A 26,500-nucleotide genomic window follows, 5' to 3' on the forward strand; every position below is an offset into this window, starting at 1 on the left:
CTTTCGATTAATGATATTTGGTCGGCTAAAATCTTTCTAGAAATTACCTGCGGGTTTGTGCACCGATCTGATTCTACCGTACATCGACTGAGAGGTTTACTTCTTGGCTTTGTAGCTGTTGTATCGAAAGTAGTTGATTTTCAATTCAATCATGCGGGTGCGTTTTGATATTTAAATAAAAATTGATGTTAAATTGAAGGTCTTTTTTATAAAACGCGAAAATAACGGAAAAGCAGAAATAACGACTCGATCATAATTTGAATATTTTGATCGCAACAGAAACAGCGAGCGCAACAGTGTGGACGTGTGTACGGACCGTTACATGTACAACTCAGAACTGCCACGATACACAAAACAGGAACACCGGAAACAGGAACAGGAAGGAAATTCGTTTGTGGGAAGATAAAATTTGCCGAAATCTGCTGAAATCGGTGTTTTTTCGGCACATTTTGTGTGTGATCGGGTTAAGGTAAGTGCCGGTGAATTGCTCTACGTGAAGTTATAGTCTGAAAGTGTTTTTTCTTTCGAACGGTGCCCGGTATTTCTGTTGCGGGATGCCGCTCGGTTGAAGATGCTTTCTGTTGCTTTTTTGGCCAAGTCATCAGTTTTTACGGTATAGATTAGAATATTGGGATTAGTCGGATGACGATATGATAGCTTGTAGATCTAGCTGATGTTTTGCAGATGTTTTGATCATTAAAGGGTCACTGACCTCCGACTCCGGATGGCCTAGTTCTTCTAACACAGAGTGTTCCGATGTTATCTTTTCCAGCAGAACGACGCGTATTCCGAGTGAGGTTCCCAAGTAAGCGGCTGCAGGATGAAGGTGAAAGAGCTACAGAAGATGGTGAACGTCGCGTGGTCACCGGCGCAGCAGAACCCTATCATGCTGGCCGCCGGTACCGCGGCCCAGCAGCTGGATGCGTCGTTCAGCACGAGTGCCACCCTCGAGCTGTACTCGATCAATTTGGCCGATCCGAGCTACGATCTCGAACTCAAAGGTACCCAATCGAGTTCGCAACGGTTCCACAAGCTCATCTGGTCGCCAACGGCCGGTGGCGAGACTGCCGGGGGTGCTGGGATCTCCAGCCCATCCGGACTGATCACCGGAGGATGCGAGAGCGGTGTGCTGCAGGTGTATAATGTGGCACAGCTGTTGGCTGGCCAGAATGCGTTGGTAGCGCAGCAGGAGAAGCACCAGGGTGCCGTACGCAGTCTGGACTATAACCCCTTCCAGCACAATCTCGTGGCGAGTGGTGCCTCGGAATCGGAAATATTCATCTGGGATCTCAACAACACGGCCGTACCGATGAGCCCCGGTGCTAAGGTGACACCCTTCGAGGATGTCCAGGGATTGGCCTGGAACCGGCAGGTGCAGCACATCCTAGCGTCCGTCTTTCCCTCACGGTGTGTGATCTGGGATCTGAGGAAGAACGAACCGATCATCAAGCTTAGCGATACGCAGTCACGGATACGCTGGCGCGTAGCGCAGTGGCACCCGGAAGTGGCCACGCAGTTGTGGCTCGCCAGCGAGGAAGATCAATCACCGACGGTGCAGTTGTGGGACCTGCGGTATGCTACGGCACCGGCTAAAACCTTCCACATCCATCAGCGAGGTGTACTGGGGCTTACCTGGTGCCCGAAGGATCATGATCTGGTGGCCTCCTGTGGTAAGGATAATCGAATCATCTGCTGGAACCAAAACACGGAAGACCCGAACGGTGAGATACTGTCGGAGCTGGCGACCACGAATCAGTGGAACTTTGATGTGGCCTGGTGCCCCCAGAATCCGGCCCTTATTGCCGGATCGAGCTTCGATGGGAACGTGACGATCTATTCGATCCACGGAGGCGTACATCAGCAGGTGCAGACGAGCAACAAGATCGCCGATTCGTTCCCCGGTATGGAACACATCGGTCACGAACCGATCCCGCAGCAACACGCACCACAATCGGCCGCTACCGTCTGCAATGATCTCAAGCGACCACCACGCTGGATGCGCCGACCAGCGGGTGCTTGCTTTGCGGTAAGCAAAGACGATCACCAGCTGTGGTGTGCAGTTAATAATCCAATCCCAATCTTCTCCTGTTACAGTTCGGTGGAAAGCTGGTCACGTTTAATGGTGCGAGCCGCACGGTAACGGTCAACCAGGTCATAACGGATCCGGAGCTGGTGCAACGCTCGAACCAGCTCGAACAGGCGCTGGCGGAGGGTAACTTTGTTGATTACTGTCGCCAGAAGGCCGATCAAACGACCGATCAGCATTCACGGCTACTGTGGTACTTCCTGAAGGCCAACTTTGAAGCCGATCCACACTCTGAGATGCTGAATTTGCTAGGTACGGTCGACGAAAAGGGAGCTATTCGCTTGGATCAGAATGCATCTTTACTTTTGCGTCCATTTTAGGCTACGAAACTGGTGACATGACGAGCAAGTTCAAGAAGTACGTGGTCGATTCAGGGAACGAAAACGAGCAGTCTGGGCACAATCCGGTGGATGGACTGAGCGACCAGATGGCTGGTCTGAGTCGGGTAAGCTAGTGATTACCATTTCTGTTGTTACGTTTCTATGGGAATGTTTTAGTTTCTATTGGATGTTGATAAATTACCTTATCAATCGGTTTATCATTCATCCTTTCCGTTTGTTTTTGGTGTTTCTATCAATGATTCTCCCTTTGTTGTGGTTCTGGATTACATTTTTGGATTTGTATATTCCGTTTTTTTTTGTTATTTTTGGATGATTTCCATCATTCTTCCATTGGTTAAGACTGCGAGTCGCTCGATTATGCTGTGATCTTCGCTTTCTTCCACTTCTCTCTCTCTCTCTCTCCATTGCTTTGTTGCATTTTGCGGGATGTGTTTGTTCAGAACAATTCCACCGAAACGGAAACCAGTACGACGGATGAGAGCACCGATTTGTCGGTAAGCCGAATTGATCCAAGGGACTTATGGCTGTACAGCGATCACTTTTGGACTATCATACTTAAGAAAGGTGCTGTTCGGAAACTAATAATATCTTTCTCGTTCCGCAGATTACGGATAACAATGCGGTGTTTGATGCTATTGCCGCTTCCACTATCGGTAAGCAGGAAGAGGAGAACTCATCGAAACATAATGGTAGGGAGGAACACTTGCCATATAAAATCCGTACCGGAGGCGATAAGGAAGGTTTGATCTGTGAGGCTCTGTTAACGGGAAACCTTGAGGCTGCGGTTGAGCTGTGCATGCAGGCAGGAAAAACGAGTGAAGCCCTCATACTGGCGGTGAACGGTAAGTGTTAGCCGCGAGGCTATTGTGGCACCGGAATGAATAATTGCGTGTTCATTATGCAGGTGGATCGGAGTTGCTGGCCAAGGTGCAGTATCGGTATCTGCGGAACAACGAAAACTACTTGTCGAACTTGATCTCCGCGCTGGTAACGTCGGATTGGAGTGGCGTCGTGGCCCAATGTACGATCGATTCCTGGAAGGAGGCCCTGGTAGCGGGCATTACGCACTGTAAGCAGCAGCTTCCGTTGCTCTGTGAGCAGCTTGGTCAACGGTTACAGTACGAAGGGGGCAGTAACGTCGAGCTCGCTCGCAATGCCATCCTTTGCTACATCTGCGCCGGTAATACGGAGCGGCTGGTGGAAGCTTGGAGTCTGGCCAAGCAAGGCACCGGTGTGAACGGCAACGAGTACGGCGAGGACGGCGAGCTAGATAAGAACAACAACAGCAACCGTGATCTGCAGGAGCTGGTCGAGGTAGCGATGCTGTTGCAGCGAGCACTCGAAAAGCAAGGACGGGCTACGCAAGCGACGGGCAAGCTGGCCGATCTGTTATCCCAGTACGCACGGTTACTGGCCGCTCAAGGTTCGCTTCCGTCAGCCTTAACGTACGTCGGTAATTCGACCGATCCCGACCTAGAAGAGCTCCGGGAACGATTGTACTATGCGCTGGGACACAAGAGCTACGCGGCAACGGCTGGCCATGGGCGTGTTGGGTATGGTGGTGGTAACACGCAGCAACCCGCTAGCCAACCACCCTTCAATCCATTGTTCCCAACGATTGGCCAGGCGGCAAAGCTAAAGGCGGCATACGGACAGCAGCAACAGCAGCAGCCGACGATCCCGCCATCAACGTTAACCTCCGCTACCCTTTCACAGCCGGGCTGGAACACGACTCCGTTCCAGCAACAAGTGAATCCGGTTGGTGTGCCACCGATCACTACCGCTCCACTGGCTCCAGCAGCGTCCATGATGAAGCCCCCACTAGGACCACCACCATCGTCGTCGTCGATCACGAACGATCATCTTACTCAACCACCACCACGTCCGTCGAGTGTTAGCTCGCAAACTGGTGGATCAACGACACTCGGTCGTGCGAAGTATGTGCTCGATCCGTCGGTCCAATCGGGACCAACTTATGGTCAGCAGCAGAGTTTCTACAATCCGTACCAGCAGCAGACGCAGCAGTCGAACAGCGGCACGGGACCATACAACACTGCACCAGTACAGGCAACACAACCACAGCCGGGTAACTTCTATAATCCGACGGCACAACCTCCTGCACCGGTTCCGGTTGTTCCTCCAGCAAGCAACACCTTTAAGCCATTCACACCAGCACCGCTTGTACAGCCAACGCTGAGCAACAATGTTAGCTACATGTCACCGCTCGATCAGCAGCAGCAGCAACCGAATTACGGATATGGCCCGCAACCAGGAGGACAAGTGCCCAGTTCAACGGCACCACCACCGATGGCGAGTCAAATGCAGAAGAACCCTACACCGCCACCGGGCTGGAATGATCCTCCAGCGTTGAAAGGAACGGCGAGACCGCAGGCAAGTCATGGTTACGTTTTCTAAGACCTCTTCCTTCAGTAGTATCCCAGAAAGATTCCATCGTGGACACACCTTCTTTCTCTCTATGTATCTATCTATCTACCTATCTATCCTTCTGTATCTTTCTATTTCACCGCGTGTAGTATTGCGAACAGTACGAAATGTCCGCGGTGCATGCCGGCACGAGACGCTGGCGGCGTATCATTGATTCGCACGCAACCGATGCTCGAAACTCGCTCCGTTCCTTCTCGCCTCAGGTTAGCTCTTGTATGCCGCTGCTGCGCTCCTTCTCCTTAGTGCCAGCGTGTTTGTTCTAGCTCTCAATCTCTCCTCTCTCTCTCGTTCGTCCGTTCTTCATCAGTTCTTGTTTGAATGCCAGGCTTTGCGCGTTGTTTGCTGCTGCAGAATCGGAATCTGTCCTCAAGAAGGTCACTAATACCTACCCCCCTTCGCTAGCTGTTTTGTCGTGTTTGTTTTGTTTCGTTTTGCGTTAATCTAATATCCCTTGTCCTTGCTTACACGGTTTGCTGGTTTGCTTGCCAGCATGCTTTATCATTTCTCTCAACGAGTCTCTGGACCCTCCTCTCGCAGTAGTAGTTCGATCGCTACAGCTTCCACGAATGTAGATGATAGTTGCTGCTAGATAGCTCTGTAGCGGCAGGTATGTTAATGAATCTTTTGACTTTTCTTCGATTTCGTAGCCAAAGGCGGAACCAACGGCGATGGCACCGATCATGTCACCACTGCCACCGGGGCTGGCCCCATCGAATGGGTATCCGGATCCAAACAGTAACTACATTATGCAGCAGCAACAGCAGCAAACTGGTGCCGGTGGTCAATACATGACACCATCGCAACCGAACATGTATGGTGGTGGTCCTGGTGGTGTACCACAGGCCCCTACGACCACCATTAACTACCAAAACTTCCAGCAGACTCCCATTGGAGCCGCGATTGGTGGACAGGCACCACCGTTACCGGCACCGATGGGTGGTGGTGTATTCTATCCCGGTCAGCAACAGGATCAGATGCAGCCAACGCAGCAACAGGCCCCGCCAGCACCGGAACCACCGAAACCGAAGCCACCACTGCCGGAGCAGTACGTCTTCATACAGAACGTGTTCGAGGAGCTGAAGCGTCAGTGCGTGGAATCGGCCGGTAATCCTGTAAGTATGCGGCGTAGGAGAGATTCGCTCTATGGTGTCATAGTTAACGTTCCGCTTCTCCTTTACCCTTGTAGCAAACCAAGCGAAAGCTGGAGGACGTCTCGAAACGGTTGGAATCGTTGTACGATCTGTTGCGAGAGAACAGGGTATGTGTAACCGAAGGACCGCGGTGTACCGTCGTCGTACTCATAAGGTAATCCTTATAATCGTTCTATCTCATCGTAAAACAGCTCTCCCAAAACACGCTGAACTCACTTGCCCAGCTGGTTGGGCTCGTACAAGCCGGTGACTACGCCAACGGAATCGGGCTGCATACGCAGATGGTATCGGGACCGGATTTCTCCCAGATCGCTAGCTTCATGCCGGGCATTAAGGTGTTACTGCAGTCTGCAATGCAGCTGCAGGTTTATCTACGATAAGCAGCACCATCCTGGCATTCCAGTAATCGGTGTAGGTGCATGCGGCGCGCGTATTAGAAATCGTCAGACCGCCAACCATGCCCCCCGGGGGACAGTGGCCGGAATAACTTGCAATTCATTTGGTTATTATTGTATTTTGATAACGAATAAATAAATCCCATTAATTATTTACACACTACTCTACCTTAGCTAGCGCGCGAATGTGCGAATTTTCACATTCCACGTATCGTGATTTATTGTGCCGCTTGTCGCCCACTTGTACCTCCACCGATCACGGTGATGATCACGAGAGTAAACAAACGCCGATTCCCACCCGTGTCTTCCCCATTAATCAACGATCCCGTGTGATCCCGTATGATCCCGTTTGCTGCCGCGTGTTAAATAGAAACAATAACAGACTTAAGCCTAAACTAAACAACGTTCTGCTAACCCCTACCCGCGCCTACTTCGTCTATTGCATTCATGTCCGTCTAGGTGATCCTCGCTGGTGGTGTTAGCTGGAAGAGGAGGCTGAACCGATGGTACTACCAACGGTTGCGGCAGCGACAGTCGGTTCACTGTTGAGATAGTTGCTGCCGATAAGCTTGAGAAACAGCGACACCAGATAGAGGAGCGCCAGCGTGATGATCGTGATCGTGAGCCAACCGGTTAGCGTAATCTCGGCCGGTTGCGGATAGACGTGATCCTGCAGGCCAAGCCAACCGCCTCGTTCCACCAACCACTCAGCAAGATCTTCTTCGATCACATCGGTCGTTCCTTCGATCAGCTGCTGCAGATAGTCCGTATGATCCTGCCGCACACAGTCAACGGCCAGACCTCCGGCAATGGCAAAGAGGGAGATCACTTTGCCCCAGGTCACACCCGTCTTGAACAGGTCCTTCGTGACGATGTGAAGCAGACAGCCGACCGTATCCGGTTCCGTCAGCTCTCCCCACGGTTCGTTCGAGATCTGGCGACTCACGTTCGTGTACAACCGGGGATGCATCCGCTCCAGCTCGATGCCCATACCGTGCAGGATGGGAAAAGCTTCACGAACGACGACACCACCGCCACCAGCGATCAGCATCATTCCACTGCCACCCCCAACACTCGCTCCATCCGGCACGATCGAGTTGCGCAGCCGCTGCAGGATCTTACGGTTTAGCAGCCCGGAACGCTTCAACCGAGCACGGATGTACTCACCGCAGAGACATTTTCCCTGAGGATCGGAAAGCATGATCACCCTTCTTTGCTGTTGTTGTTGGCGGCAATCACCCTTTACTTACCTGCCGGATCACATCCTGGGTCGTCGTCAGGTGCAGCATCTGATGGTGATGGTGATGATGAGGGGGGTTGCTGGAGCTTCGCTTGGGGGAGATGGCCGCGGCTGCTGCGGCAACCGCGGCAGCGACGATCGGTGAGGAGGCCACGCTGCTCGGGACACCCCGTGATGTGCCCGACATCTTCTCGCACGATCGCAATCTTACATCTACGATCCGGCTACACTAAAGTGCAGCGTTGTGTGTCTGGCGATCAGCAAAAAGCAAGTTTTTTTTAAACGCTGTATGCGTATATGTTTAAAGTTATGTTTTTTCTCGTTTGCTTAACGTTTGTACTGATTGAGCTCAGTACTTTTAGCGCTACTTTTGATCTGGCGTAGAAAGGCGTTCTACACACACCTAAACTTTTTATATATTTCCATGTCCCGTGAAAAGTGTGCGCGTGCAACGCAATCTTTTTACGCAGTGTGGAATTAACCTTACAGTAAAATAGAAAATTCAAAAAAGAGTACAGGCTACTTAGTTTGGCTGAGCTATCCGGGTTTATTTGTGCCCTCGACGAGACTTCATGATGGGAAGGATGTCGGCCTTAATCCATTACTTCACAATAAGTAGGCGACAACAGAGGGTTTTGGGGAATTCTGTTTTCCATTTATTAGCTTCATTAACGATTACTCATGGCTTAGGAGGATATGTGGGGAAATAAATATAAACCTAGCGTCTTAAGCAGAAACACCACCACAAACAATCCTATCACACAGCTGGCACCGACCAGGCAGCGACCGGTGAAGGTTATCTCTTCCTGCGGTGGCCGAACCTTGTTCGCCAGACCGATCTGAAAAAACCAGGAATCAAGAAGAAAGAGGATTAACGGAGGAATCAAGAGAACAGGATTGCATCCCGCGCTTACCCATCCACCGTTCTCCGAGATCCACGTGACCAGCTCATCCTCAATCACGTCCGCCACCCCTTCGACCAGCTTCGGCAGATAATCCGGATGGCCCTGCCGGACACAGTCGACCGAGAGACCACCGGCGATGGCAAACAGGGAAACCACCTTGCCCCACGTAATGTCCGCCTTGAAGAGATCGCGCGCGATCGCACTCAGAAGTACCGGTGCCGTTTCGGGGGTTTTCAGCTCGCCACGCCCGAACCGGGTCAGTTGCCGGGCGATACCGTTGTAGATCCGTGGGTACATACGCTCCAGCTCTTCACCGACCTGCCGAGAAGGGAACGGTTAGTGAAAAGGATTCTGACGACACACTCTCTCTCTATCGCGCGCGCGTTGGACTTACGCTCAGAAGTGCCGGGAACACTTCCCGCACGACGTGGATCGATGGCGTCCCGACGATACTCCGGATGCGCTGCAGTCCTAGCTTCCGATTGAACACTCCGGAACGCTTGAGCCGGCAACGTATGTACTGACCGCAGAGGCACTTGCCCTGCGTGATGATGTCTTGTGATGGAAGAGCCGGTTGCTTCCAGCCTATCGTGCTGGACAGCTTCCGGGTGACGACGTCACTGACGTTGCTGAGACGCCGGCGTGCGGCTAGGGCAGTGCTGGACGCGGACAGGGACGTTCCACTCGGTCCACTGCCCATCTCCGGGAAACCGAGCAGTGCGGTCGAGTGCAGGTTGGCGGGAAAGCTGAACTTCCGACGGGTCAGTATCGGTGCCTGCAGGCGATCCATCGAGGGCAGGTTGGGTGTTAGGGATCCACCCCGCTCCGTACCATTGGGACGGTGACCGGCCGCGCTGAGGTTATCGCTACTGAGGGATAGACGACCGGGAACAAGGCCACCACCACCACCACCACCGCCACTACCGTTCGATCCGAGGCTAGACGGAGGCTCCACCTTCAGGAATCCGGTAGCCATTGTTATGGGTTTGTCTTTTGATTTATCGTCTCTAAATGGGAAGAAGTAAATGGAGAAAGAAAATTAATTAGACTAAGCATGATTAAACAATGTTTAGTATATGAAATACATGATAAGTAACGTTTGCATTAAAAAATAGAGACAAAATTTGAATGATGATAAGAAAAAAACTAAGACAGATATTTGAGATCTGTAAACTTCATTTCTTACAAACAGCAGTCCGCTACGCCGGAAATGGGCATCATATGAAACTTTTTAGATACCGGAGACTTCTGTCTCGGCATCTACAGCATCCTGGCACTAATGAACAACAATTAGAGCATCGAGCGATGGCTCGGTTCCGTACGGCCGACGCTCTGAGCGCCAAAAAGCTCCAAAGGATGCTGAAGAGGTACACCGACAGAAAAATGGTTATACCGCTGCCTGCGATCGTACGGGAGGTCGGTACAACTAACCAAACCGTGCAGAAGTACCTGACGAACATAGACATACATGTCAGGAAGCGGGAATACCGTTCCCTGGCCGGATCTGGCCGAATCTGGTACTCGATGCGATCGTTAGAAGAGATGGAGTGGTTAATATCGATATGGTACCTAAGTCGATGAACCCGCCCAAAGTCCACCAACTGCATCCCATCAAAAAATTCGGTCCAAACCTAAATCGTAGCATCTATTGCAACAACTTTGTGGCGAAAACGGAGAAGGAATTGATCGAAAAAGCACAGAAATATCTGAAAAACAAGTGTGCAAACGTGTTTTCGACCTTCATAACGAAAAATCCAGCTAACTATCGGAATGATGCTCAGAATGGCGCAATCAGAATTTTGTGTGAAAGGTGATAAAATTACTTTCCAAATGCAGTTTACAGATCTCAACTATCTGGCTTAGTTTTTTTCTTATCACCATTCAAATTTTGTCTCTTTTTTTTAATGCAAACGTTAAGTAACCGAACACTGCCGAAGAATTGTTCCATGAGCTCACATTTTAATCCCAACATGAGAGCAAAAATTTGCCCAATCCGGATATCATATACCCCAGTATCGCACGGTTCAGTATCGCACCGGCCACCGCCTCCCAGCGCTGATTGATCAAAAGCAAAACGGTACAATGTATGTGGCCAGCGCAAGCAAAAAGCAAAGCAAAGAATATCGACATAATAATCGAACACGCGCCAATCTGCTTCCTCATGCCTTATTTAGACCCCCGTCTGACGAGCAAACAAAGCAAGAAAGTCCTCTGTTGGTGCACTGCTCGACCTCCCCCCCCGGGGGTTGGGGATGTAGTAACGTAGGTAGCGTGTCAACGATTATGTTTTCTGGCCGTGCGACGCGATCTGTCGATCACGGTAAAAAGTGGACAACCAGAGACCGGTGCAGGTCCAACCGATCGGTTGGTTGAAGTTGTTGGTGTCTGTTGGGAGAGAGAGAGAGAGGAAGGAGTAAAGGCAAATAAGGCACGGAGATGAAGATAAAGAGACAACGATCTTCAACCCCGCAAACGTCCATAACGGTGTGGTCGATCGATCGATCGCTGGTCTTGTTTATTTTTGGCAGGCGGCTCGCGTCTCCTCTCGTCAACACCACGGGCTGAGCAGCATGGCTTTGGACCGTGCATTCCAGCGAGCCATTCCGTCTACGTGTCTGCGCAAATGGTTGCTTTGGCTGATGAGCAGAAGATCGAATTCATTTTCACCAAAATTCTTCAAGCGGATATTGACGTCAAATCGATGGAATCGGCTCCGGTCTCCGATGTCCGGAGCACCTCCGGACCATTCAATCGACTCTCTGTGGTGTGCCCGGATTGCCACTTGTGGTCATACGGTAACACTGGAACCGGTTCGTTGGACTTTCAGCTATCATAACAGAAACCATTGTGGTTCGTGGAATTTTTGCGGTTTTGTGAAAATAATTCGAAGGCGAAACCCCGAAGCCAAGTGTTCGCCAAGGCGGGGACATGCCAAGCTGCTGCACCTTGTCTCGTGATCTCGAGGCCTCCGCCGAGTGGGCGATTGTGCGAACGGAAAATTGAAATGTTTTCCATGTAGTCCGCCCGTACCGCCCTTCCTATCACGGAGCAACGGAGAACGAATAGCATTACCACGATCATCATCCCTCCCCCCTCGAGGGGGGTTGCAATTTGCAATTTATCCCCCCTCGAGCATAAGAAGAGGCGGAGATTGTTCCGCTAAAAACAAAACCGACCCAGCGTGGCCAACCCCCAATGGCCCAACAGTCAGCCAAGTGCTCCGCCCCGTGGAGCGTAGGTCTCACCGACATCGCCATACCGCTGCCAAAGGGTCGATCGAGAGAACATAGATCCGAGCATCGGGTGTGCATCTGCAGTGTAGAGTGATAGTGATCTACGGAGCGGCTACGCTGTTTGCGCAGACGATCGATGACGGCGCGCTGTTGCTTAATGGAAAAAAGGCAGTCATGATCCGGTTTTTGCATATTCCAATCAGCAATCCTCCTCCTCCCATGTCCCAGCGGCAGGATGTGAGTAGGATATAAGGGATTTAACGTTGTTCACTATGGACTCGCCCGCTCCGTAACGTGTTGCAAAATGCAGCGGAGATGAAGAACAGAGTTTTTGACCAAACGGTTATAACGGAGCACAGTGTGTGTTGGGGATGCAAAATAAACAAGCATTAACATGCGCTCGGAACATGCGCTTAAGCACCGTGCTGCGAGGGGCCGCGAGCATCCCAACCGGGCCCGATGTTTATTTACGGCCAACGCAGCGCAACGCAATTGCAACCATCACCTGTAATTATAACATTATTAAGATTTTATCACATCTTAATGTAGCCGACGGCGGCGGCGTTGCGGTGATGCGGTCCACTCGCGCTTTTATCGTCCGGTATTAATCTCCAAACCTTCCCTCCCTTCCCTCCCATCCGATGACGACGACACGCTAGAATGGAATGTTATTTTATGCGAAACGTTTTATTGAATCTTGATGCTGGGCGGGCTAGGCGGTCGCGTGACATAACGCGGGGTGCAAAGGGAAAACGGACCGTTTAGCGGATGCTTCCCCCCCCCCCCCTTCCGTTGGTTCCAAAAAGGAGGAGTTTCGCTGATAGACAGATTGGACTAGCACAAACCGCATGCATGTTGCATGAACAGCAGCCCTGCTTTGGATTGAATTGTATTGCAGGAGATGACCCTTGGGAAGAGCGGAGGAAAGGGTAGAGAAACAAGGTGATGTGCGACAGTACGTGGAGTGGCTGGGAGTGAAAGGCAATTAACACGGTGCAGCCGGACATTCCGTTTTGCCGGAACTCGCACCGGGCAAACCGGTAATTGGAATCGAACCGATTCGATGATAACGATTCGATGCGTTGAAGCACTGGTACCGTTTATGCTGTGGCTGTACATAGTGGTCGCGCGCGAGGCGTCAACGGAAATGAGTGGCCATCGTTAATGAGATCGTTCTTGTTCGATGTGTTTTTTTTTTGTGCAGGATTAATCGCAAAGTGTGAGTCGTACAGGCTGTACTCGTGGTGTTGCTCGAGAGCATACTTGTAAAGCAACATGTCGCTTCAGTTATTCAGTCGCTTGAAAGATATTGCTTTAACATTTTCGCCTTTGATATCAGGTTCTAGAAGAGTCTCTAGGCAGGATTGGTACCCATCCATATACATTGAATTATGGTGCAGAAAATGTTGGAATAGTATTCCGTGATTGGTTGCTATGGTCAGGTGTTATCTTGGTTTAAAGGCTAAGTAGCCTACGTTTAATAAATTCTGTCGTCCAATTGTCACATTGGGGAACATGATGTGTTACAACAGAAAATAATGTATCGTAAAGGTTTTATGTACAAGATTTTATAATTCAGGACAGTATAATGGTAAGGACAGCCAGGGAAAAGCGAGCAAAATATCATTTCTTTCGGGAACTTATACTATCTCATTCCAGACACTAAACGTATACTGTGGAACAAACCGAAACTTATGGTGCATATTGAACACAGCCATAAATTCCACCGGACTCGAAGGATCGGTTATAGTGTAGGATAGTAAGTAAATAAGGAAGACCCACACCACCTTCTTTTAGTACCAGGAAGTCGTTTAAGCGTTGCAATTTCGTTCTTCGTTCGCAGTTATAATTTCAATTTGTTCTGAAGTTTTGCCGGAATTAAACGCTCCGCTTGCTATTCTGATTTTTCGAAGAATTTTTTGAAGATTTTTTGCTGAACGCAAGGAAAAAACAGCTATTAGTATACGAACAAGGTTAGGTTAAGGCGTTGGCCATCTGGTGACACTGATGAGATTTCTTCCACCACGAACTCAAAAATCGTTTATTCACTTGGCAGAACACGATCTCGGTGGCCTATGATCCATAAAATGGTGGAGAAAGCTGGTGCAAAATCGTGCAAATCCTTCCCGTTGGACGTGCGCCCTGCGTTTATGGTGCATTCCAGACCACACCAGCACCGCATAGTCCGTCACGCTTTGCCCCCAAAAAGTTGCATTTCCCGAAATCGCTCCCGTTTACCCGAGAAACCGCCACCCGGAAGGTCGAATGAAATCGAAAACGTCACGGACGGGGACGCACCGGGGACGGTAACGGTAATGCTCGGTCTGAAGAGGATGACCGGAGAAATTCGGTCCGAGTCCAGCGCAGTTCAGGCCACGAGTTTGTCACGACCGACATCGAATTCAATCGAAAGCATGCATCGTCGTGACGGGTTTTTTGGGTTTTGGGCGTCATAATGTTTTGACGTACGCATTGGCGCACACACACACACACTCTTCCTGGCGAGGCACACACACACACGCTGGTGCCCTAAACTGTGGCGGGACTCCACTGCACGCTGATGCTTCGATCACGAGGCCACTGTGATGGGGTAGGGGTTCGTCTCCCATTTGACACCGTCTGTCGCGTCGTTGAAGTCTTTTGAATCGAAATCGAAAATATCAAGCGACGAACGCACGTTTTCACCGAAGCAGATGCGTGATCTGCGTGCGGTGGTGGTAGTGGTGATGGTAGTGAGTTTCGGTGATTAAAATATTCTTTCCTCCTTCCCCCTTCTCATCCTCCTCCTCTTCCCCATCCTCAGTGTGTCATTTTGATCCCGAAAAATCGTGTGGTTGACTTGGGGGGTTCGGGAATTGTTATAAAAAGCCTGCGATCGCTACCGATCGGGAGTCAGTTCGGTTTGTCCGCTCATTTCGCGATGTTTTGCCACCGCGGTTCCGTGGTTCTGGTGTTTTGTGTGGCCACCGTGCTTCAGTGGCAAGTTCTGGTGGCAACGATCGGTGGTAATGGTGCACTATTTGCGGCCTCGATAACACGCGCTCTGGTACCACCGAGACGCGATGCGCTCGTCCTTGGCACCGCACCTTCGAGGGTCTACGGCAGTGTACTGGCGACGCAGCTACCGGAAATCATTGTAAACCGTGGTCCAACAACGGTTGCTCCACCGCAGCGTGACAGTGACGTTGGTCCTTCGGTTCCTCCCGGGGGTTATAGCTATGATCCTCCCAGTGGATCATACCTCCCGCCGGATTCATTAATTCCTCCTTTCGCGGATGAACCTCAACCACCACCGATCGGTTATCTGCCACCACAAGCACCGAGCCAGCAGGACATTCCAGCCGCTGATGAGCCAGTGTTCGAGTCTCCCGCCGGCGAATATCTTCCACCGGAACAACCACCCCAAAGGGATGAACCTGTGTTTGTGGTTTCGACGCCGACGCCGCCTGCCCAGGATGCAGGCTACATTTACGGTGTCCCCGTAACCACCACCACCTTTACGCCACCGTTTGCCGACGAGGGCGTACCGGAGGTGAACGAAACCGGCGAAGGAGGATACCGTTACGATCCGCCAGCTCCGGCCAGTATCTACCTTCCGGCCGGGACCGGCGGCGTTGGCCGGTCACTGCTCCGGGATGAGGGTGCAGGTGCAGCATCGGTGGATGGTGGTGGAGGACGACCATCCCCCATCCGGTTGCAGCTCAACGAGCTGGCCTGCCTTCGGAGTAGTGGAGGTTTTTTCCGTGCCGCGCTAACACTCCAGAGTGCGATCGAAAGTGTCCCGCTGGTGGACAACGACGTGGGGGGTGGTGAGGCGAGTGGGTGTGAGGTACGGCTCGATCAATCGCGGCTTCTACTCGACATACCGTCGGCCGATTTTGGCCGGTGTGGTGTCGCAGCGTGTGCTGGCACCGGGAATGGTGGCACCGGTGGACGGCCGGAGCTTTGCCTTCGGATACGCTTTCCGGCCATTGCTGGCATGCGGACCGCACTGGATCCGGTGTTGACGCTTCAGTGTCGCATTCAGCAGCGGATCGTCGCTCGGACACACTCGTTGCGGTTGGCGGTGGCCAACGATCCTCAGGTGGCGACGGCCGCTGGTCAGCGGAGTGTCAGCTCGACGTCGACGGCATTCGCGGTCGGTGGTTCTCAGCGTCCGTTTCGATCGCAGCTCGGTATCTTTCGGCGTCAGAATGCCGCGACTGGTGGTGGTAGCTTCACACGACCACTACAACCGGGCGGTGCCGTGCTGCTCGGTGAGGAGCTGATGCTGAGGACTCAGGTTTCCGCCGGTGATGGTGAGTTTTTGATTTTTTAATTTTTCGATGTCACATTGAGAGTAATCCCGTTGTGGTGGTGTTTTTTTTTCGTTGTTATTATTGTTGTACAGGATGGAATTTTACGCGACTGTCGGATGTGGTAATGCAGCGGTTATCACCGACCGGGACGGTTCTGAATTCGGCCTCGCTCGTCACCGCCGGCGGTTGTCTGAATCCGTTGATGCGCGCCATTAGCCCGTTGGCACCGGTGTTTGAGGCACCGCTCGGTTATCGGCTCGGTTTCCGGGCGGCCATGTTCCAGGGGATGCGCAGCGGGGACGAGATGATTCTGCGCGTCCGCATCATTGGTTGCGTCGATCGGCGCGAGTGTCTTGTGGTGAGTTTCGGAGGATCGCTTCTCAGAGCTTTCAACATTTTTACCGAGTTTGCGTTCGGTTTGGCTTCGTTTTCACCTCAATTTCCCGACAGGAAAACTGTGCAACAGCACGCTCGAAGCGGGAAACACTCGAGACCGACAACGCGACGATGGCCACGGCCGGGAACGACACGACGGTGGTTCCGCTGCTCACGGAAACGGCTTCGATCGCGTTCCGTATCATGTTGCCCCCGAACGGGACTTCCGGTGAGCAGCGCGGCGATGATGGGGAGGAGCCGCTGGCTGGCTCGTCTGGTTTCCATTCTTCGCAGTCGCTGCTCTGGATTACGGTCGGTGCGACCGTATTGCTCGTCATCGGTGGTCTGGCGCTGGCGTTGCTGCTCGTCTTACGCCATCAACTTCGGCGTCCCACTTATGATGAGTATCGATCGGATTAGCGCGTCCCTGACTTCACCTCACGGCGCGCGCTCACAGCAGCACGGAACGAAAGTGAACGTGATGTGAATGATCGATCGACCACCACCACCACCACGCAGAGGATGATGAGACGTGCCACGGTTATTAGCGAAGTGCGATTGAGGCTATGCTCGTCAGCTTCACTCCCGGGGGAGGAGAGCTTGAGACAACATAAGAAGAGGTTCGTGGGGGAGGGGGGGAAGTACACCACACGCCAAGCTGTTAAGTGAGTTATTAAGCCGCCGGGCAAAGAATGTCTCCTCGGCGGATCGAACCAACAAGATCGCTCTGCTTCGCAGATCGCGGCTTCTGTTAAAATGGAAAGGGAAAAAGGTCAACAAAAAAGCACCCCCGGGCCGGGCCGGGCCGGGGAGGTCTCAAGGGATTGCCGCTAGTAGCAGCAGCAGCAGCAGCAACAAAGGAGCAGAAAAAAAGTTTGCTTAATGAAATCACCGCAGCGAGATCGGTTCTGCGGGTTGCACTGCGTGCATGATGCATACACGATGCAGCGAGACAAGACCATGACCACCACCACCATCACGACACGATGCCGCTGCTGCTGCTGCTGCTGTGTGACTGACGTCTTAAGGGACCGCCGACGATGCGTCGTGCGTGAAGCATTGTGAAGCACTCTGCTTTTTGCTGTTGAGGATTTTATTGCGAGCGCAACAACAATCAGAAGCGGCGAGCGGTGGATGCGCTTTTCTTCTGTGACTCACGCGCTTCATGCTACGAGCCGCGTGAAACGCGTGATTAATTATTTATTTTAAATTATGAAATCGCCGACCGAAGCCGACAAGTTATGGTCGATGAGGCTGACGATCGATATGAGCAGCTGGCACACGCTTGGGTGAAATGTGTGCATTTTGTTGTGGTGTTGTCCTTCAGGGCAAGAATTTAGCAGCTTGTAGGTTTGTAGTGTAAGTCATATACCAAGTGTAACGCGTTTGAGGGAAGCTTTTTTGTTGTTGTTAAAATAAATTAATATTTTTAAATGGGAAAGCAAACAATGTTTTATTTACAGCACTTGCTAATGTGTGCACATTTTTCTCATCGTAATGAATTTCATCGCAGGAATCAAAGAGTGAGAACTTACTGGCAAGCGTTGGTTTCAAAGTATTCAGATCTCGATATCTTCTCGAGCTTTGCTTTCCACATTTGCATGAATTCTTTCATTTTGAGAGTCATGTGTTAAGCTCCATTTGAAAGCATTACCACCAAAAGTTAAGCTCTTATGAAAATACCTGTAAACTAACTAATTTAATTAAACTCCCAAAAACTAGACCAGCGAACTCTTTTTATTTCACTTCGCTGCAGTTTGCTTCAGTACAACTATTAATTTGTGAAGGGGGTTTTGTTAAGGTCCATATCGGTCCAAACAAATATGCTTTATGAAACAAATTACAGCTTTTTTAGGAAGCCATTGGCAGTAATATGCTCGGTATTAATTTGTTCCAAATCGCAATGCTCTAACAGCTTTCTTACGAAATCGTTAAACACGTTTCCAGGAGCGCTCTTTCTAGTTGTATTATTACGGTAATCAAATAATTATTTTCGATCAACTAAACAAGGTTTTCGAGGTATAACTTTTGTCATTTTACCGTGCAAAAATATTAAATTTCAAACGATTTGTAATGGTACAGCGTTTGTTGAATTCCGACATCTCTTGAAGGCGTAAAATTATCTACAGATAGAAAAGTAAAGTTCAACAAAAGATATAAAGATGATCGTAATCTTTTTGGCGTCTTGCCGACATGTTATGGATGTTTAAAAAAAGAAAAAAAGGAAAAGAGCGAGATTAAAAACTGAAGATATCAGTTTCAGTTTCAGTTAAGGCTTTTTTTTTAATTCCATGCCTTTGGTTTGGATTGAAAAACCGTCGGAACCGTCTGGATTGTTGCAGAGATGGATAAACTTGTTTTGGCACACTGTACATCCTCTACGTTGTAAGATAAGAGAAACCAATTCTTTACTGCTGCTGATTAATGATTCGCGTATCGGTTCGGCTAACGGTACCTCTACACAAACCCCCCCTTCTTCTCCCACCCCACCTCTCGACGAAACAATAGCTCATTACGCACTCCCTCGCATAAGCATAAACGGCGTAGAGCATTAGCATATATTTCGTGTTTCGTTTAGTTTCATTTCTCGTACACACAACCCCTATCTAGCCACCATCGCCTTTTGGCCACAGCTCATTGACCTCATCCACTCGAATGCTCCACTCCAAGCAGGGTGACGTCATCACCGGTGTGGGGGGGGTGGAGTGAGAGTCAATTGACGGGGCATCGATTTGGTGATAATTTTTCACAAGTTTATTAATTACCAACACAAACAGTGGCCACGACCACCACATCGGAAGGGCGCGCGCGCTCGTCGGCACCATCACACACACACACAAACACACCTCATAAATCGTGGCCGAGCTGGGAGAGCTGGCCGGTTATGAATAAATTATCGTCGCCAATCGCGTTCGTACCTCTCCATCGTCGCCATCGTCGCCATCGTCGTCGTCGAGTGTCATCGATCATTCCGCATCACATTCATGGGCGCGACACGGAGGGGGGGACACGGAACGGAAACGGAACTCTCGGTAACGGGTTTGTTTTGGGGAGAGAGAGGGGAGACCGAGAGACAGATGAAACCAATCAATAAACTCCAAACGTTCTCCACTCTGCACCACACGATGGGTTTTCGATTATTTTTTTTCTGCGTTCGTTCGTTTGTATTCTCGGCGGCGGTCATTCGGCGGCATCCGAATTTGGTCCGAAACCGACGGCCGAACCCGGTGGAATGCTTCCAGCCAGGAGCCACATTCCATAATGCTGCGCTGAAACAATTGGGAGCCATTGTGGGAGCGAATGCAATGCAATGGCAATTGCAACCGCCGCCGTATGACTTATGATGCTGGGAGCTGTCGTTGAGTAATGGGTTCATTCTATGCTGACAGCGGACCAGGTTGCTCGGTTGGGTTGGTCGGTTGGGCACGCGGCACATGTTAACAAATATGGTTCACAATGCGAACACACACACACACACGCACGCACGTGACAGCACATGATCGACTGAATATGCTGCTTGGCTGTTGCTGGAACAACGCGCGTGGCAGGAAGTTTATAAATTATGTTTTCTACCTCCCTCCTCACGTCAGCATTAACAACGGGTGCATGTTGTATTTAGTCATAATTATGAGATTCCAGGACCTCGCCGTGGTGGTGTTCAGTGAGTTGTTGCTCGGAGCTCTGAGATGCTGCTTCAGGCTGCGTTTCCATGGAGCTTGTAATGGTCTTTAAAAAAAACAGCGTAAACAGCGACTTACAAGCTCTCTGGCTCTGGTTGCTTTGATCACCAGCTAATTAAGATGAAAGATTGTCTTTTCAGCAAGAAAAAAAAAGTCAGTAGCAGCAGCAGCAGCAGCAGCAGCAGAAAAAACAAAACTCTCGCGCACAAGATGGCCAGAACCACAAATCTATCAATCATGTTGATGTCGGAAGTCGCGGAATCCTGCTGACAAGATGTGCTGTGCGCAACGCGAGAGACCACAAGGAGCATAAACGCACTGGTGCGAGTGTTTATCACTCAATCGTACCGCTTCACCAGCGAGTCGTAGCCGTAGCCGACCCCCGGGGAAGAGGAAACTCGTTCCGTTCCTCCCCAAATTGGGCATCTGGTAAAGCCCATAAGTCATCGTCGTCGTCGTCGGCATCCGAAACTGGTGCGGATCGACGGTCAGACACACAGATGAAGAACACGATCGTCGCGCAAATTATGAAATTAACGGCCGCAAAACTCTCTCAGCGATATCTTGTCCGCCCTGCTGACCCCCTAGAAGGGACGCCCGGTCCTTGTAACTTGTAACGGAATCACGTTCACGTGGCCACGTCCGAAACCGAAAACGGAATCCGCTTTGAGGGGGGCTCCTTGCCGGTGGCTAACAAAACGATGAGATCGACATCGATTACGCCACGCGAGACGCGAGACATGCCCGCTGTCCCCGTGGCCACGATTCTATTTACATCTGTTAGCAGCCAGCCAGCAGGCAGCAGTTCTCGGCGTTGATCTCCTTTTCGAAGTGCTCTAGACACACCACGGTTGTTGCTACTGTTACTAGAGTTCAACCCTTGTTCGTTGGTCACGGAGCTGGGGAGTTTGGTCGGAAACTGCATTTTCGCTACGCTTCGTCACGCCACGCCGTGACTGTTTATGGTTCGGCCAGTTGTGCAGTCGGTGTGGTCGGTATACTGTACTGGAGGTGGTGCCGGTGGCGGTGTGCCAATAATTTATTGCTTCTTTCACACGCTTACAAGTGTTGTCATGAACTGGTGGAATCGTGGCGTGGCTATCGCGTTATCGAGGGAAGGGAATCAAATTTATGTAGACTTGACAATTTTGATTGATCTGTCCACCGGAGGGCGTACTGAACGGTCCGAGTGGGATCCGGTTCCGACGCGGTACCACGAAACTGACGGCCGGCGTTTTGTTGTTCCGCCTGAGCATTTAATTGTAGCCGAAGGCGGTGGCGGTAGAGTATTGGTCCGGGTCCGAGTTACTACTGACATGGAGCCGTACCAGACGACCGGACTGGACGCAGATAATCTCTGTAAGCGCCACCGGACATAGTTGGACAAGCGCGATAGGGACCGCAATGGCCAGGCGACGCTTATCTTAAGTATGGTGTGCCTGAGTGGTGCTAATTCCTGACTTGTACAACAGTATCGGGGCGTCGATCTATCGGGGGGGCGATGGTTGGGTGGTGCGGTGCGTTTGTGCGATGATGATGCGATGTTTAATTCATGTCAGTGTCATCAGATTGGGGACGAGTTAGAGGCGACGCTTGTGGTTGAATATGATGGGGAACGGGGATGTTCAATTATGTGGTGATATATCTCTCTCTCTCGAATACTTTCATGTTGTATTTCTACTTATTTGGTGCGGATCTTTGCTCTGCATAAAATTCTGTGCCGGAAATGTATGTTTATGATGTTTGTAATTTCATGATATACCCACCTGTATTCGAATATCTTTTCTGTATTGTAGTAAGTATATGAGTCAATGAAGTAATGGAGTTTCAGGAGGGGTAATAATCGATTATAATGAGGGGTTATTTACAGTATTACAATATTAAAACTCAGTGCAGGTTGTTTGATAATATATGAGATATACGAGGAGTACACATTCAGATGTCAAGAAGTGCAAAGAGGAACAAGTGACATAATAACATTACAACAAAGAGTATTAACAGTATAAATTCGACTTTCCGTTTTTTGTTAACTAAAAGGATAGTAAGGCCTACATCAAGTTCAATGCGTCCTGACTACGACTCTCACTTGAGACCAACAGATATTCCGCAATACATGACATCTCTGCAATGTTAACCCAACCTGTTCCTCGGGATTGAAATGCACCCAGCAGGTGATACTGTAGAGCCCTTAAAGGTGACCTTTCGACATCATTAACCACCTGGCATACCCTTGCCGAAAGAGGATGATCAATCGATCACCCTTATCCAGCAAACCCAACAAAGGGATGAAATCCGCACCGCCGATGCGCGGCGCGAAGAGGGGAAACCTCGGGGGAGGGAAAAGAACGAGGAGGCAATAAATTATTTACAACTCTTAATTGACTTAGCGGATAGCAGATGTAATTAAAATTAATTTATTACACACGCAAGGGCACACTCCTCTACACGCCACAAGGGACCGCCGCCGCCGCCGCCTTTGGTGTTTTTGGGAAAACGGGAACGTCTGGGGTCCCGCTCCGATCGATCGATCGATCGAGTGCATGGTGATCGCGTGAGAGCAGCACAAGGTCCCCCGCCCCTTGGGGACCATCTCATTGCCACCTATGGGCTTGGCACATTTCACCAGCCGTTCTCAGGGCGAACTTAAGCACCGCATAAGGAAGTGTATCCCTCGGTGCGGGCGCGCGCTCGTGTGTGTGTGTCTTTTGGGGTGGATCGAGTTCGAGTTATGAGCTCCCGCGAGGTACCGCGAACCGCGGCCGGTCGGATCGCCGGATCGATGATGATCAAGTTATGACCATGGCCACCGAGGTAGTGCTGGCCCTTCGTCTTTGGTGGGCTCCGGCGATCCGCATCACGACACATCCAAAAGGTGGCTCCAAAAGGGGGCATATAAAGGAGTTGGCCATTTTTTTGCTGCTGTTGTTGTTGTTGTTGTTGTTGTTGTTGTGTACGTGGTCCGAAGGGTCCACCACCACCACCACAACATAGTCCGCGGCGAGATTGAGTTGCGCCATAAATTAAACATGAGAAGATCGATATAAATTAACTCTTACACACGCACCGTGGATCGTGGAGAACCGCGGATCACACACCATGGGGTCTCCCGCGCCATGCTCCCGCGGAGACCGGAGACGAGAAGACGAATGATCTCCCTCGGAATCCTTCTGTGCCGGCCTGTTGGGGCCCCTGGGAAATCTGTGCCGTCCGGCTGACGAAGGCGCTTGGCCGATTGGCAGTTAATTACCGAGAAATGTGAAACCCCCCCTAAGGCAAGCAGGTCAGTATTTCGCGGACAGTCGGGAACAGGCAGGTTAGGTCCGGGAATTCATTCGTTTTTGGACAGAAGTTGCTGCAAGTTTGAAGTAACCAACCGGAAAACTCTCGACATCTCTGACATAATAAGCAGATGGTCTTGGACTCATTTTCACACCTTCGATTGCTCGCTAATCATCGTCATCATCCAGGGTTTGCTTCGGTGGTTCGGTGCGTGATAATCAAATCAGAGATAATTGTAGATCAATAATTTTTTACGACACTTTAAACAACGGCACATTACACACACACACACACTCCACTGGAGGTCAGAACACGGGAGTGTGATTTGATTATAGGCTGCACGGTCGGTCGCTACTTGGTGCAGATTGGTCGGCAAATACTTATACCGATCCGAAATAACTTCGACTCCGATCGGTTGGTCGGTCGGTGATGAAGGGCCATAACCAACGACACGCGCCACGCCGTCGAACCTCCGCCAAGTGTGAAGTAGTGGAGCCTCCTTTCTCCCTTTTATCCGACCCTTTGCTACCCTATTTTTACAGTACGGACGAGGACCGCTCGCGCTTGACGTCTATAATTATGGCGTCTGGCGAGGGAAATTGGTTTCTGATTGGTATCCCCCCACTTCGATGGTTGCTGAGATGCTGATTTGTTGTTGTTGCTGCCGTATCGAAGGAGGCTGTGAGGAAGGTTTGCGGATGAAAAACATGGAACCATCCTTCCCTTCCCTCCACGTCCACGTGATTGAACACCGAGAAACGGGTTAATTAGTGAGGTGGAAGATGCTGTTGGGGTGTTTGCCGTTTGCTGCTGCTGATGCATAGTCCCGGAATAGTCACTTTAACATATTCATATTCTCGCGACGACGACGACGACAAGGTCCGGTGGAAACCGTTCGATCGACCCGGCACCGGAAACAGGTGAAGAATGACACAAGTCAAGCAGCGAGCCAGCGAGCCAGGAGGAGGAGGAGTAGAATAAGAAGAGAACGGGCGCATGGAGCGCATCGAACCGGCAATCATCTCGTCGTTTAATCGTCCGCATGTCGAACTCGCCCGGGCGGGAGGGAACGGCTGGTTAAATAATATGTTGCAAAGCATATGCTGCTGCTGCTGCTGCTGCTGGCGGTGGTGGCGAAAGGAAGGTGAAGAGAGCAGAGTGCAGGGTGCAAAAGTGCCAATTGATAAGTGATGTACGTGCGTGTGTGTGTGTGTGGCATCACGCCAGGGCCTGATTATAATTTCATTAGCCTCGGTTACGCCTGGATGCGTCTCCGAGAAGTCCGATGACCCTTCCGGGCCTGAGCTTAATTGATTCTGCAAGAAGCGCCAGCATCAACAATTCGCGTCGCGGTCGCGTTGTCGCGGATTAAAGAGCTATCGGGGCATGCTGGTGGCCTCCATGGCACGTGCAACAATGGTAAGCATCGTATAGCAGCAGCCCTGCCACCAGCATGGCCCATTACATGCTTATCAGCAAAGCAGCAAAAATAAAAAAAGGTTTGTGTGCCAAAAGCCGATGCCGACGACGACTGTCAGGCGCTGTCCGACAGTCGGTACGTCGCGAGGGTCGAGGCTAGAATACCGAATGAGGAGAGCTGCGTGCGCCATGGCCAAGTCCGTTTCGCGGTCGCCTGTCCTGAAGCCAATCGGAATGCCCTTCGCATGCTTTTGCCCAACGCAACAGCGATGCAACCAATAATGTTGCAAAACCCCTGGCCACGGTACACGAGAGCATACGAGTAGTGTGCGCGCACGCGAAGGGACCTTCGGCGATTTCGCAATATTTCGCGAGGGGATTTACGTGTTAAGTTTGAGCTTTTATATTTTTTCGTAACTCGCGAAACTATTGAAAATGTTGTATGAATTTTTTGGATAAATCGATGGAATGGGGACAAAGATATAGTGCGTTAAGTATTTTTTCCAAAAACTAATGTTTTCGCTGTTGCCTTTCTATCGTAGTACCAAAACTAATGGACCGATCGTTTTGAAATTTTCTTCTACATTTAATTTACGAGGCACTTCCAACAAATTTTGATAATATTTGATACGTAATTATTATATGACTATCGGAAATTTATTTTAAATCGCAGTGTTATGGGGGTTAGAAGATAGCTACTACTCGCCAAGGGTTTAGGGAATACAACCCTTGTATACACCGCTTAGGAAAAGGGACTATCTCAGTAACCATAGAAGGAAAAAGACGTGTGGTTTTACGTGTGCGAATATCAGTGAAATAAAGAAGTGTAAAACAGCCGACCTTCATTCACAATAATAACACGTAGAAATCAATACGATTACAAGTTCAAATTATTACAAGCTAATAAAAAATAATAAAATGGAATGAATTAAAAGAAGCGACGGGTTTAAATGGAAAACGAATTATCAAACAAAAGAACATTGTTATGTCACAGATGATTAAACACAAAGCTAGAAAGGACACCGGAAAAAGTACATTCTTGCAGACATGCTGCCTTGGAATTGATGCCGTGGATATCGTTTTCAATAGTTCAGTTTTCAACGGTGTCGTTCAACATGAGATTTGCGAAAAAAAATTTCACGGTTTGTACCGAAAAATTTGTCGAAAATGATTTTTTGTTTGTTGTTTTGATCATCGCCAGCATCCTCGGAAGTCACTTTCCTACCAACGAAATCAATCCATTCGACAAGTGGAGGTTCTTAAAGGTTCGACAACTGATAACGGATTTGTGGACGACGCCAAAGCGGGATCAATTAATAAATGAGCGGCCAGCCCGCCTGCCTGCCATTAAATGGTTCATGCAAAAATCATCGCACATTAATGATGATTCCATTTAGTGATTCACCTCCAACCCCATCGGGCCCTTTTGAAGTGCTGTTTGTCAACGTGGCGTAGCGTGGCGCGGTGTGGCCCAGACCGGGATTGAATTAAAATTAAAACTTTCCGTGGCGTTCGTGGCCAGAGCCAGGCCAGCCCAGGGCCAGGGCAGGGATTGATAGAGAACCTGTTGATCCTGCACTAATTGACACAATGATCATTCGGTTAAATATTTAATTGGTAGCAATTACAAACCGTTTTAAGGGAATCTCTCTC

At 50.3% G+C, this 26,500-nt stretch overlaps 4 protein-coding genes across 6 annotated transcripts in view; 2 read left to right on the forward strand and 2 right to left on the reverse strand.

Annotated features, from left to right (window-relative positions):
• The first annotated feature begins 349 nt into the window (after nt 1-349).
• Nucleotides 350-6,581, forward strand: LOC125953930 (protein transport protein Sec31A). Of its 2 annotated transcripts, none has more exons than XM_049683783.1 (9): nt 350-469; nt 773-2,026; nt 2,095-2,338; nt 2,407-2,531; nt 3,032-3,269; nt 3,332-4,818; nt 5,520-5,984; nt 6,059-6,130; nt 6,215-6,581. In XM_049683783.1, exons 2-9 carry the CDS (start codon nt 821-823, stop codon nt 6,401-6,403), a joined length of 4,026 nt encoding a protein of 1,341 aa, XP_049539740.1. In that variant the 5' UTR covers nt 350-469; nt 773-820; the 3' UTR covers nt 6,404-6,581. The 2 variants fall into 2 exon arrangements, with proteins under 2 accessions (XP_049539740.1, XP_049539739.1); XM_049683782.1 differs by having other exon boundaries at nt 358-469; nt 776-2,026.
• LOC125953996 (bcl-2-related ovarian killer protein-like) lies at nt 6,508-7,853 on the reverse strand. The gene is made up of 2 exons (XM_049683921.1): nt 7,669-7,853; nt 6,508-7,601 (listed from the first exon to the last, which is right to left on the reverse strand). The coding sequence occupies exons 1-2, from the start codon at nt 7,843-7,845 to the stop codon at nt 6,897-6,899; spliced, it is 882 nt and encodes a 293-aa protein (XP_049539878.1). The 5' UTR covers nt 7,846-7,853; the 3' UTR covers nt 6,508-6,896.
• A 438-nt stretch (nt 7,854-8,291) lies between these two features.
• The window catches only part of LOC125953992 (bcl-2-related ovarian killer protein), a 29,946-nt gene continuing 11,737 nt past the window's right edge, over nt 8,292-26,500 (reverse strand). For both annotated transcript variants that reach the window (XM_049683913.1, XM_049683914.1), the window contains exons 2-4: nt 8,958-9,570; nt 8,573-8,881; nt 8,292-8,497 (exon numbers count right to left, since the gene is read on the reverse strand). In XM_049683913.1, the coding sequence (XP_049539870.1) occupies nt 8,345-8,497; nt 8,573-8,881; nt 8,958-9,539 (1,044 nt within the window). In that variant the 5' untranslated portion in view covers nt 9,540-9,570 and the 3' untranslated portion in view covers nt 8,292-8,344. The remainder of the gene's footprint in view (nt 8,498-8,572; nt 8,882-8,957; nt 9,571-26,500) is intronic.
• On the forward strand, nt 14,717-17,013 carry LOC125958245 (uncharacterized). Its single transcript, XM_049691475.1, has 3 exons — nt 14,717-16,094; nt 16,187-16,452; nt 16,545-17,013. The coding sequence occupies exons 1-3, from the start codon at nt 14,717-14,719 to the stop codon at nt 16,887-16,889; spliced, it is 1,989 nt and encodes a 662-aa protein (XP_049547432.1). The 3' UTR covers nt 16,890-17,013.

Source organism: Anopheles darlingi, chromosome 3 (assembly GCF_943734745.1).
Source record: "Anopheles darlingi chromosome 3, idAnoDarlMG_H_01, whole genome shotgun sequence".
Lineage (NCBI taxonomy): Eukaryota > Metazoa > Arthropoda > Insecta > Diptera > Culicidae > Anopheles > Anopheles darlingi.

What these genes read in the sequence shown, in the direction of transcription:
- LOC125953930 (XM_049683783.1), top strand. Translation starts at nt 821, where the DNA reads ATGAAGGTGAAAGAGCTACAGAAGATGGTGAACGTCGCGTGGTCACCG. An exon ending in CAGCGGGTGCTTGCTTTGCG is followed by an intron (nt 2,027 to 2,094) that starts GTAAGCAAAGAC and finishes CTCCTGTTACAG; the next exon opens with TTCGGTGGAAAGCTGGTCAC. An exon ending in TGAGATGCTGAATTTGCTAG is followed by an intron (nt 2,339 to 2,406) that starts GTACGGTCGACG and finishes CGTCCATTTTAG; the next exon opens with GCTACGAAACTGGTGACATG.
- LOC125953996 (XM_049683921.1), bottom strand. Translation starts at nt 7,845, where the DNA reads ATGTCGGGCACATCACGGGGTGTCCCGAGCAGCGTGGCCTCCTCACCG. An exon ending in CCCAGGATGTGATCCGGCAG is followed by an intron (nt 7,602 to 7,668) that starts GTAAGTAAAGGG and finishes TCCGATCCTCAG; the next exon opens with GGAAAATGTCTCTGCGGTGA.
- LOC125958245 (XM_049691475.1), top strand. Translation starts at nt 14,717, where the DNA reads ATGTTTTGCCACCGCGGTTCCGTGGTTCTGGTGTTTTGTGTGGCCACC. An exon ending in TCAGGTTTCCGCCGGTGATG is followed by an intron (nt 16,095 to 16,186) that starts GTGAGTTTTTGA and finishes ATTGTTGTACAG; the next exon opens with GATGGAATTTTACGCGACTG. An exon ending in ATCGGCGCGAGTGTCTTGTG is followed by an intron (nt 16,453 to 16,544) that starts GTGAGTTTCGGA and finishes ATTTCCCGACAG; the next exon opens with GAAAACTGTGCAACAGCACG.